The 12,681-nt window shown below is 35.8% G+C and overlaps 1 protein-coding gene across 6 annotated transcripts in view; it reads left to right on the forward strand.

Moving 5' to 3' along the window:
* CAMK2D (calcium/calmodulin dependent protein kinase II delta) overlaps nucleotides 1–12,681 on the forward strand; it is a 268,816-nt gene that overhangs the window by 71,391 nt on the left and 184,744 nt on the right. For all 6 annotated transcript variants that reach the window (XM_040967308.1, XM_040967309.1, XM_040967312.1 and 3 more), the window contains exon 3: nucleotides 9,745–9,804. In XM_040967308.1, coding sequence (XP_040823242.1) covers nucleotides 9,745–9,804 — 60 coding nt within the window. The remainder of the gene's footprint in view (nucleotides 1–9,744; nucleotides 9,805–12,681) is intronic.

Consider the following 12,681-nt stretch of genomic DNA (forward strand, 5'->3'; position numbering starts at 1 on the left):
TTAGTGTCTTTGGTGTTTTATTCTCTTGGGAAAAGATAGCCATTGATTTGGTATTGTTTGTTTTTAATTGTGATATAGAAAAGCAACAACATTAATACTAAATACGTTCCTGGGGCTTTCTTTTCCTCTTTCCCAGCTGTTAGGTCACCTTGTTTTCATTTAGGTAATACTTGTGGATTAACACAAATCAGAAACTATTTTCACTGTCACTCTGCAGACAAACACTTAACAGGTAGACAGTGGATCTAATAATTTCATATGGGAATGGAAACTAACTGTTCTGCCCAGGACCTTCTTTCTAGCTAGTTTAAAGGCTGTCAACAGAGTCAGGCAAGTATATTTCACTTTCAGGTTAGAAAGAACCAGGTCAGTTTATGTGCCTTTTACTACACCTCCTTATCATTTGTGAGCATCAAGCAAGGCCAGGCTGCAAAACATTCTTTGTAAAGCTAGTCTAGGGACCAGTACTGTGGCACAGCAAGTTAAGCCTCTGCTTAAAGGAAAGCATACCTACTACACTTCCTATCCATCTCCATCCTAATATGCCTAGGAAAACAGTAGAATATAGTCTGAGTATACAGATGAAGTTCTAGCTCCTTGCTTCAGCCTGGCCCAATGTTGGATGTTGTGGCCATTTGGAAAGTTACCAACAAAGGAAGGTTCTCTCTGTGTGTGTGTGTGTGTGTGTGTGTGTGTGTGTGTGTGTGTGTGTGTCTGTTTGTATATGTGTGAAACTGCTTTTTAAGTAATCAAAATAAGTCTTAAAGCTGATCAATTGGACTGTCATACCAATGCTAAATATGTGCTCTAAATGATGTTGCACTTAGTTGAGACACAGCATTCTAAGCAATAGAAAACTATTAATTCCTAATGGAATGAAGATGACATCAAAATAATAACAAATCTGGGAAATTTTTGCCCTGAATTTAAGTTACATTAGATTTTCAGCATCAGAAGGAGTAACATGGTAAATTTTTAAAGTATGTCATTTATAAAATTATAGGTGATTGAAAAGTACATAAGAATATTTAGTGAGGGGCTGGCGATGTTTCTCAACATGCTAATCTTCCATTTCCAACACTTGCATCCCATTAGTAGCACCAATTTGTGTCCTGGTTATTCTACTTCTTGTCCAAGTCCCTGCTTATGGCCTGGATATATAGTGGAGGAGGCCTCAAATCTTTGGGACACTGCGCCTATATGGGAGTCCTGGAAGAAGCTCCAGGCTTCAGGTCAGCTCAGGTCTAGCCCTTGCGACCATTTGATGCGTGAATTAGTGGATGAAGGATCTTTCTCTCTGTTGATCCTGCTCTCTATAATCTGCCTTTCCAATAAAAATAAATAAATCTTTAAAAAATGATATTTAGTGAATGTTCTAATATAACCTACACTGAGTGGTCTTGCTAATTCTGCTTCTAAAGGGAATTGCACCTGGAACTTTGCAGAAATTCAGAAAATGTGATGTGAAGAAAGTCTAAGTTGTAGAATTCAGTAAGTAAAAGTTCTCAATGGTTATAAATCTGTTGAACACAATATTTATATTGGGGTGGGAATTTGGACTAGTGGTTATCAAATTGGTTAATATGTCTTAACAAATTATTGGAGTGCAGGGTTTGAGTCCCAGCTGTATTTCTGATCCCAGCTACCTGCTAATATGGACTCTGAGATGTAATAAGTGATGGCTTAAGTGGTTGAGTCCCTGCCATTCAAATGGAGGGCCAGGATGAAGTTCCCAGTCATCATTGACTTTTTGGGAAGTGAATTAGCAGATAAAACATGTTTTTCTGCTCTCTCTCTCTCTCCCCCCCTTCAAATAAATAAATGTTTTAAAATATGTATTTTTAGAAAAATAAAATGCAGCATATGAAAATAATATCAGATTTATAACTAACCATCTGATTCTAGTGGGGTGCAGATGAGATCCAGATTATTCCCCTCACTTTTCTTAAATTTGTTGTACATACTCATCTGATTTCACGATGTAATTCCAAACCTAACTGCTGCCCTCTGACACATGTAAGATTGCTGATACTTTCTGTTTTGTGAAACATTTTTATTAGTTTTGAATGATTCCTCCTGGTTACTTCTGGAACCATTCACTTAGTGAGGGCCATGGCTCCCTGGCTTGAGGTTTTTAATTGCTCTGCAGCTTCTGAGATTTTGGCACTCTTCTCCACTCCCTTTTAACTATTACATTGCTTTCCTGAGTGGTTCTCTTGGACATTTTCTTCCCTACATGTTTCCTTACCCAACTCTAGTCCTTAGGAAGCTAGCATGTTTGCCTTGCCACTGAAGAAAGCCCAGTCATTCATAGCAGAGCCCTCCTGGCTTCATAATTCCAGCCACAAGTGTGTGCCTTTGGAGTCACGTATAAAAGATGTGACTTTTTTTCTCAGTATCTAGAAAATTTTAGATGTTTCTGTCATATACACTAAGGTTTACATTTTTGCTAGACTTGAATAGGATTTGTTAATTATAGGGTGGGAGAGGTGCAGACATTTTACACCTGTATTCAGAATAGTCATTTCTGGTGGAGGGTAGGGGGCAGCCTCATTATCTTCTCTAATATAGCCGGGAAGAACAGTGGGCCAGTAATAGCAGAATAGTTTCAACTTACCTCTTGTCAAGTCCTGACTATGTGATTTTGGCACCTATTTACCATTTTACTTTTAGCCTTTGTGTTTCAGCTAAAACTGAGATAATTTCATCATGTTCATGTCTTGTATATGTAGTATAGTTTCACTTATGTGGCACAATTAAATTGCATGTGTGTGTGTGTAATTCAATTCACAGAGTGTGGTAAACCAGTAATATATAGCTAAAATATGCCAAGGCAAGAACTTTTTAAAGTCGTACTGACTTTATTAACTTTCAAATACAATTCGATGAGTGATGGTTTCACTTTCCTTCTCTGATGTAAAGGATATTATTAAAACCACTAATTTCTAGTTTAATAACTAGTTTACAAGTATCTATATCATTGTATATTCTTTTGTCCTCCAAACCAGCTAACCATTTCTTTTTGTCTGTTTACTAAATAAGTTAGTTGTAAATATGTTTACGAGTCACAAGGAAAATGCATCAGACTTAGTGGAGACTGAATCATAGGCAATTCACAATCCAAGAGATCCTAAAGAAAACAAAATTACGGGTAACAAAGTTAAAAATCAAAAGTTGATATGTATTTACAATGAAAATAGTTGAAAAAGCTTTAGACACTTAAAAGCTTACAAATTATGATCATTTTGATCATACCTTTCAGGAACCCCTGCCTTTGAGAAATTTCTAAAACTTAACCTTATTTAGCTTCACAGTTAACCTTTGAGAGAGAGGAACTCATTTACAAAAGAGAAAATCAAGAACTGAATGTTCCAGATACTTTAAGGAGCCATAAAAATCCATGTTGCTTGCATTTTTCCTTGGTTCATTTATAATTATTATGGGAAATAATTATTTTATCTCCTTACAAATGTGCTAAAATGAAGCTGCATAAAAATATTCCTATGGAGAATTACATAAATATTTGAGACTTTTCACCTTTTGAATCAAATGCATATATTTAATTCTTAGTGCAAAAGCCTCCTGAGAAACAATTTTTTTTTCCACAATATAAATTAGATGAAAATCACTAAGTATGTACTCCATTGTGTTACTCTGCACATGCCTGTAAAAATCACCAGGGTCACTGGAAAAAATGGTACTGTAGAATGTATTTATTTTTAGTTTCCATCTTGGGCCCTTTTACTCTCTAGGCAGTCATAAATGGAAGGATTGTTCATATAAAGGATCTCGAGTGACTTAGCTCTATGATGCTTGAATACAAAAATGTAATTATACAGCAGATCCCTCTAATCTCACAAGTAAAATTACACCCTGGGGAGAGTACTGTTTAGATCAGTTGTAGAGCTTTAAAGTAGAATTATATGTATATAAAATATAACTCATTACTCTTCTGTAATATATTAAAATAATTTGAATATTATATAATCAAATAATTCACACGCAATTAATGCAAAGAAGACATTTAAATCTCCTTCATTTTTAATATGCATCAACTTATCCTGATAAGTGGATTATGTAAGGACTTCTTTTTTTCTGATACTTTTACAGTGACTTAGGACATAACAACTTAAAGTGGCACTCTTGATATATATAGTCTCTGTTCTGTAAATGCTATTCTGGAGACTTTTTGTGTCTTCCTTTGGACAGCCCTTGGCTGTAGCATACTAACAACTGCTTGGATCTCTATCCACTCAGGGGTATTTCCTGGGTATCTGCCTGTTCTGAATATGACTCTGATTTGTTCAATCTGCCTGAATCCTTTGGTGACCTCACAAGTGCCCTCTCCTGGAGTGTACAGTGAGGAATATAGCCATGTAAATGGAATGATGGGCACATACATGTTGTGACACCTTCACAAAGGTTGAACTCTAAGGACACCTGCTAATATCAGGTTGAGCTACAATGGGTATGAAAAGGGCCTCCTGCCCCATTCTTCATTTTGTCTTTTATGGAAACTCTTCATTCCAGCACCATATACAGTAAGAACTATACATCCCGTGATGTGCCTGTTCTTTCCCTCCCAGAGGATTAAAGTCTACTCAGATTCTTCTTGACCACACCTACAACTAGTGCAGATTTTGTAAGAGGTTCTTTGTTCTTTCTCCTCAGTAGATATACAGAAATTCTCTGTAACCAGGTATCAGATAAATATCTCTATAAAATAATTTATATAATGTTTATTCTTATTGATAATTTGAAAATATATATGATATATTGTATTCTCATTTTAGCTGAACATGAATGATAGCACTGTAAGATACAGACTTGGTATTACTTTTGCATGGTTTGTATGAAACATTTTTGTAACCTGGTTGTATATAAACTAATAAGTGAAATGTCAATGTAGAAGTCACAGGATGTGGTTCAAAGCTTGCATTCCTTCCTTTTTTTTTTCTCTTTTAACATATTGGTTGCTCAATACTATGTCAACTCATTCCATAGCGTTATAAATTGTTACTTATGTAATGTTGGGGCTTTTGATTGATCGGGATGATACTCTGCTGGCTCTACCTTTAAACCAGAGATGGTCTCCCCAAGAAACTGTTGAACTTATCTGAACAATAAGATGCTGGACTTTATGCTTGATAGATGCTTGCAATGAAAGAATCTCAACTGAGTTTGAACTGTGGTAATGCAACAATGTGGAGGAATCTACCATGCGGGGGTGTTAGGGAGGGCGGGGAGAATCCCAGTGCCTATAAAACTGTGTCACATAATGCAATGTAATCAATTAAAAGAGAAAGAAATAAGAATTATAACATGCAGGTATTACAATACGAAACATAAAGTAACTTAAGATTATTTTCTTTTTTGTCTTAGAATTGATAGTGGGATTTAATAAAAAGTATCTTATACTTGAGATTGTAATTTCATTGAAATTGCATTTCTTACCTGTTTGAAATAAAATTTTAATCCTCAAATAGAGTCAGTCAGCCTTACTAGTTGCTAAGCAAGTGTGCTGTTACTGGATTTTGACAAAGAAGCAAACTGCAGGCCTTGGTGATATTTGAACTCACGACACTTGGCTTATGAGATCAGTGCTCTAACCCCTGAGCTACAGGGCCCTGACTGAAATAAAATTTTGTAGGTTTAGAAAGTATATTAAAACTTGAAAGTACCGACTTTCGCTCAAATTCTTGTTTTAAAGTTGAGATGTTGTTACTGATAATGCTAGTAACTATGGTTAGGTGACAATATTTCCCTTAAGTGATTGTTTATATCTTTACTCATACATTGCTAACAGGGTTTAGTTATCAGTTTAATACCACTTACAAACTGCATGTTTATATTTTTATTCTCATGTGAGTATGGACTTAGGCTTTAAAGAAAAGATAAAGCCAAACTATTATGCTGTGATGAATTTAGTAAATATTAAATGGCAAAGCTAGTTTTACCCTAGCTTAGAATCTGTGGAGAGAAAGTGAAAATTTTCAAATGGTGCTAAGTAGTATTTTGATGCTTTGCCATTTATAATGTCTTTGCCCCTTACCATTAAAATTGTGAGAGCTGAGAATGAAGAGGTAGGGTTATGATTTTGTTGCTGATTGTATTAAAGAAAATGAAAAACTTTGAAGGTAAATTTATCTTTATTGCAGGATAAATAGAATTGAGCTTTTGGTAGTAGTTGTACTTAATCACTCCTTACCACCTACCTACTGTCTCCGAAATTAAAGTTGTGAATTTGATATTGAATGTGAAGCACATCAGATGATATTCATTTCCATTATTGTTAAATTCTAGTTTTTACTGTATCATCATGTTTGGGATGTCAAAATATGCCCCGATGAGAGTGTAGAATGTCTACAGTCTCAATGTCATTGAAGTTCAGTAAGTCATGTAATTATTCAGAGGAAAAAAATCTGAGAAGCTGTTTATCAGAGAAATTTCATCAGGGCTATTGTTGTAAAGTATGCCGTGACAAGCAAAATATAAGATGCCCTGATGGTCCTAGTCTCCTGTGGTTTATGCCCTTCCATATTGAAATTGAGCCAGCTTCATTTCATGATTCTAACCAATGAATATGGCATGATGCTACGCTGTCACTTCTGTGATTAGGTTATATAACTGAATGATTCTCCCTATGCCTTCCAACCTGTTTTAGTCAGTACCTGTTTTAGTCAGAAGAAAGTTCCCTTGTTGACACATGCAAAGAATTGAAGGCAGCCTTCAACCAGCAAGCAACTAGGAACTGGGGCCCTCAGCTCAATAGCTCTGGAGGAACTGAGCACTGCCAACAATTACATGAGTTTGAAAGCAAATCCTTCCCTAGAGACTTTAGATGCGATCCTAGCCATGGCTCATTACTGAACCACAGCTTTGTGAGTGGACCCAACTTTTCTGATGCACAGAACATTGACATTATAAATCTGTGCCCTCCTAAAATTCTGTATTTGTGATATTGATGTGAGCAACAGAAAACAAATGTGTAAGTGAGGTGTGTTAATTTTCTAGGGCTAATATAACAAAGAACCACAGATGTGGCTTACACAGCAGAAATGTATTTCCTTACATTCCTGGATGCTGTAAATCTGAAATCATGGTATCAGGTGGATTGATTTCTTGTGAGGTGTCTGGTGCTGGCTTGTAGATCCTTGTCTTCTCCCAGTATTTTCACATAATATCCCCTAGATTCCTCTTACATGAATATCAAAGTCCACAGTAATGGGACCTCATTTTAACATAATTTTTTTTTTTTTTAAATATCATGTCTCCAGATACAGCCCTTTCAGGGATCTGGGAATTAAGGCATCAACATAAGAATTTTGCCGAGAAACAGATGAGCCATAATGATTGGCTATACAAAGCCTGTGATTATGTTGATCTCTGTGGCTAAAATTCCAGAAAACCTATTGTCTGGGAAAGTGTTTTGTTTCCTTGTTTTTCTTTGTTTTAATGTAATTATGCATTTTTGAGAAAATTTGTATCTATTTTAATCTCTATCAATCTAAAATGGTTTCACGTATATATTTGTATATCCCTGTCTCCACCACAAAATTGTAATTTCTGTAAGCAAGTATTTTTAATATATTTTGCATATAACCCTTTATAGTAAGTGATAATAGATGCATTTTTAAAATGTGGCCTAATCTTTTGTGTTTACACAGATACTTCTCATTAAGAATATTCTAGAAGTAGCTTGTCTTAAAGAGAAGACCCTGTTAAAGGGATGGAAGATTTGAGGAATTTATATTTAGCTGAATTATGCGTTATTTTAGGTGGTAGGTGGGTCAGAGACTATCTGTTATTTAATTGATGGTCTAACAGAATCTATTAAGCTATGTGCTGGTTCATGAAGATGTTCATTTCTTTTAGTTACTGACAACATTATGTATCAAAATATTTCCTCATAAATAAACTCTTAAAATAGCAGCTATTTGTATTATTCAGTTCTTGAAACTCTTTTAGTAAGTCTACAAAGTAAAAAAAAATATCTTTAAAGTAAAATGATATTATTGACATAAAAGTGTGTTGACACTTGTACATGTGTTGATAAATGTTATGTAATACATGAAAAATAAATAGTGGATAAAATTATAAGAGCCTTTGTATGAATTAGAGTGTTAACTTTTTAAAAGATTCACTTAATATTTAAAAGGGAAAGAGACTGAGGAAGAGACAGAGTGCAAGACTTTCCATCGCCGATTCACTCCCCAAATGGCTAAAACAACCAGGGCTGGGCTTGAGCAAAGCCAGAAGTCAGGAAGTTTTGTGTCTCCCTTATGGTTGGCAGGTACCCAAGTATTTGCACCCAGTGCTGTTCCCAGACACATTAATAGGGAGCTGGATTGGAAATGGAGTAGCTGTCTTGAACTGATGCTTATATAGAATACTGATATTTCAGGCGTTTGGATAACCTTACTACACCATAATGCTGGCCCCAAGTTAGTGATGCTAAGCCATAACATCTTTATATTTTTTAGCACTATACACTTAGGATTTAAAAAAAAAATCACTTGAGATAATCATTCATGAAATGAAAGTTAGTAGTTAATAACTCTTAGCCTGTGATTCTGTTTGTAATATTTCACATGATTAAACAAGAAATATAAGCGTAAAAACACTTCTGTTGTATACTAAAATCCAGTTGCTGTACAGCAGAAATGCCTGTGTAGCTTTTATTTATTTTTTAAAAGATTTATTTATTTTTATTGGAAAGTCTGATATACAGAGAGGAGGAGAGACAGAGAGGAAGATCTTCTGTCTGATGGTTCACTCCCCAAGTGGCTGCAACAGCTGGAGCTAAGCCAATCTGAAGCCAGGAGCCCAGAGCTTCTCCCAGGTCTCCACGCAGGTGCAGGGTCCCAAAGTTTTGGCCCATCCTCTATTGCTTTCTGGGACCACAAGCAGGGAGCTGGATTGGAAGTGGGCCACCAGGATTAGAACCGGTGCCCATATGGATCCCGGGTGTGCAAAGCAAGGATTTTAAACACTACGCTATTGCTCCAGGCCCTGCCTATATGGCTTTTAAAACTACAAGCTGGGGCCCAGCGTGGTGGCGCAAGTGGTTAAAGGTCCTCGCCTTGCACACCCGGGATCCCATATGGGCACAGGTTCTAATCCCGGCAGCCCCGCTTCCCTTCCAGCTCCCTGCCTATGGCCTGGGGAAGCAGTCGAGGACAGCCCAAAGCTTTGGGAACCTGCACCCACATGGCAGACCCGGAAGAGGCTCCTGGCTTCGGACTGGCATAGTATCGGCCTGTTGTGCTCACTTGGGGAGTGAATCATTGGACGGAAGATCTTCCTCTCTGTATATCCACCTTTCCAATGAAAAAAAATTTAAAAAAAACAAAAAACTACAAGCTGAACAAGTTGGTCTCACGGATACCAAAACAGACTTAAAACTTGGACTAATATTTTAAAAATATTATTACAAGGGTAATAACTGTGACTGATAACAGTTATCATCATTATCTTAATTCAAGCTTTCCGACAAAAATTGGAGTTTCCCATGTGGGTAGATGGCCATCTTCTACTGCTTTTCCCAAGCCATTAGCAGGGAGCTGGATCGGGAACTGGTACGAGCTCTATGTCTCTCCTTCTCTTTGTAACTCCAACTTTCAAGTAAATAAACTTTGTGGGAAAATAAAAATAGAGAGAAAGAAATCAAAGAATAAGTAAATGTAAATATTTAACATGCTTTATTCTGGTTGGCTGTGGAATGACTTTTTGTTGTTTTAACAGATCATCAGAAACTGGAAAGGGAAGCTAGAATCTGCCGTCTTTTGAAGCACCCCAATATTGGTGAGGAAACATTTTTAATGTATCTTAAATTATTGATTTGATGTGTTATGTTATGGATTTTCTTACCCATTAGTGTAACTATTAGCAAATAGGTTCATACTTTTGTTCTTGGTTAAATTTTATGTTTAACTTTTTTATATGTTTGTTGATGCATTTTTGGAGCAGGAGTAAAAAGTAAAAACTGCCTCTAAAATGAACTGATCTCAGTTTGTGCAATTTCCTGAGCATCGTGTGTTGACTAAATTAGCTGTGTATGTTTCCTGTTGTGCTGAAAAATGTATGAGGAAAAATGTACTAACGTGCTGAAAAACCGTACTAACTAGAAGAAAAAATTATAACTCAAGGAATATAAAATATAAATTTAGATGCTCATTAGTTATTTCATAGTAGTTTATTTTAACTGTTTCAGTGAGTTAAAACAGTAACTAATTTACTGTGTCTCTATACTCCCATTCAAAATGAAAATGATAGTAATTTCTCAAATTTTAAAGGTAAAAATCAAGTACAAAAAGCAAAAATATATATGCTTTTTAGTCATACCATACGTATATATAAATTTTAGAAAGCAATTTGTGATATTAGTTGAATTTTCAGCTACTGACGATAAAGTGTGTAGAGACAGAATTTATGCCATTAGTTCAGTCAACTAAATTACTTTTCATCTTTTCCTGGTTGATTCTATTTAGGATATTAGAAAAATGACTTTAGAATATTGCTCCCCTCAATTATAAAATAGCCCAGAGGTTTTAAAAATAAAAAAAGACATTAGTTGGTGAATATAAGAAAACTAAAGCAAACAAACTGGTGGAAAAAGAAGAAAAACTAAAATATATGGAAATGTTTGATTCTGTGATAATGGTTTTGATAGATTTGGAAAAATATTACTGCCCTAGCTTATTCACCTCTGTTGTCAACCAAAGCATTTCTGATCAAAAAGTAACGGAAAAAAGCTACTAATATCCAAGAATTTGAAATCATTCACTGAGGTGATCCCTTCTTTAATTTTTAATAAATTTAATTTTTTTTAATAAATTTTTATTTTGAATTTTGAATTGTGGTACAATTTTGTATAGGCTGGGATTCCCCGCCAAACTCCCAACCCCGTCAGATTTTTCCCATTTTGTTGCAATAGTAACAGTTTGGTTCATTCCAAATAATCTCTTTTCTCTAGGGCCATCCATTTCTATTCGTTCTTCCAATAATTCAGCATGTTGTATTTATTGGGTATGTTTTAGATTCTTCAGGAATAGAAACTGTGGAGTCAGTGAATAATAGCACACTTATGGCTGTCTAAAATCAGCATCTAGTTTTAGGCAAGAACAAAGCAACTCTGAAATCTGAATCTGCCACTTTAAAACTAGTTTATCTTCACAAAAGTCTATGATTTTTTTTCTTTTTGGTAGATTGTAGTGTTGCCCCCTTATGTACTGGTGAACACAATTTCAGGACCCCTTTTATCTGCTTGGTTTTATCAAACATCCTGTATCCCTTCCTGTGCCTCATAATGGTGTTTCAGTTAGCCATGGATCATCTCATGGGGTTATATCACCTAATGGAGATGGTAGCCATTTTTTTTTAGATTTTTGAAATTTTCATTGGAAAGTCAGATACACAGAGAGGAGGAAGGACAGAGAGGAAAATCTTCAGTCCGTTGATTCACTCCCCAATTAACCTCAATGGCTGGAGCTGCACTGTTGCGAAACCAGGAGCCAGGAGCCTGTTTAGGTCTCCCATGTGGGTGCAAGTTGGTAGCCATTTTAATCTGCGTATGGATACTCTTTTGAAGTTAACACAACAACAGCAACAATAAATTCTACCTAATAACCCCTTTATTATGTGTGCTCCTAGATAATACATTGCTGTGTGGTGACTTTTACACATACATTTATGATAAAGATTAATTTGTAAATTAAATGTATTAAGTGATTAACAATAACGGTTAGTAATAAAATAGGGCAATTATGACAGTCTACCATAATAAAAATGACGTCAGTGCGGCATCTTTTTCATAATATTTTACTGTGCTGTACTCAGCATGCTTCTTGTAACAATGTGGGATGAGAGAAACCTTTTAAGGACTTTTTTTTTTGCATTTATGTATCATCAGAATCTTAACTTCTGTTATTAATTGAAGTTATTAATTGAAACAGAAGTCTGTTGAATCCAAGCTTTGTGATGCCATGATAGTTGATTTAATAGCCAAGAAAGCTGCTAAATGACCAAGTGGCTGCTGGTGTATCAGCAGGGATGTGCTGGTGGGAGGCATGATTCAGCTCCAGGACAGGACAGACCAGAATGGTGCAAGATCTTATTCTCTTCAGAATGAATTTTAAGTGTAAAACTTGCTGAGTTTTCTGTTCAGTATTTTCAGACTACAGTTGACCCTGAATAAGCAAAATAGAGTAAGAGACCACAAATAAGGAGAGGAGGGGACTGGTAACTCATTGCAGATCTCTAAACCGGGAGGCAAGGACTCAGTGACTTGAAGCATAACTGCTTCCTCCCAGACATCTTCATTAGTAGCAAACTTGAATCAGGAACCAAAGCTAGGAGTCAAACCAAGGTTCTCTGATATTGGGACACTGTTAGTATTTTAACCAGTGTCTCAGTTGTTAGGCTATGCACATTGTCCCATGTGAGTATTTTAAAGGTAAATACCTTAAGTGCATGTCTAGGAGTACACTTTAGAATGGGGACCAAGAGAAGTTATGCTGTTCCTGTTGAAATCATAGCACCTACTACACAGTAGCATGTAACTGAATCAGATAGCATAATAACAACAGGGGTCCTGAAATTGTGTCCACCAGTACATAAATGGTCTTAAATGTCTATGCAATAGATATTGTAATAGCTATATAAAGATGGAACATTCTTAAT

This window comes from Ochotona curzoniae, unplaced genomic scaffold (genome assembly GCF_017591425.1).
Source record: "Ochotona curzoniae isolate NIBS_2020 unplaced genomic scaffold, NIBS_Ocur_1.0 scaffold_4506, whole genome shotgun sequence".
Classification (NCBI taxonomy): domain Eukaryota; kingdom Metazoa; phylum Chordata; class Mammalia; order Lagomorpha; family Ochotonidae; genus Ochotona; species Ochotona curzoniae.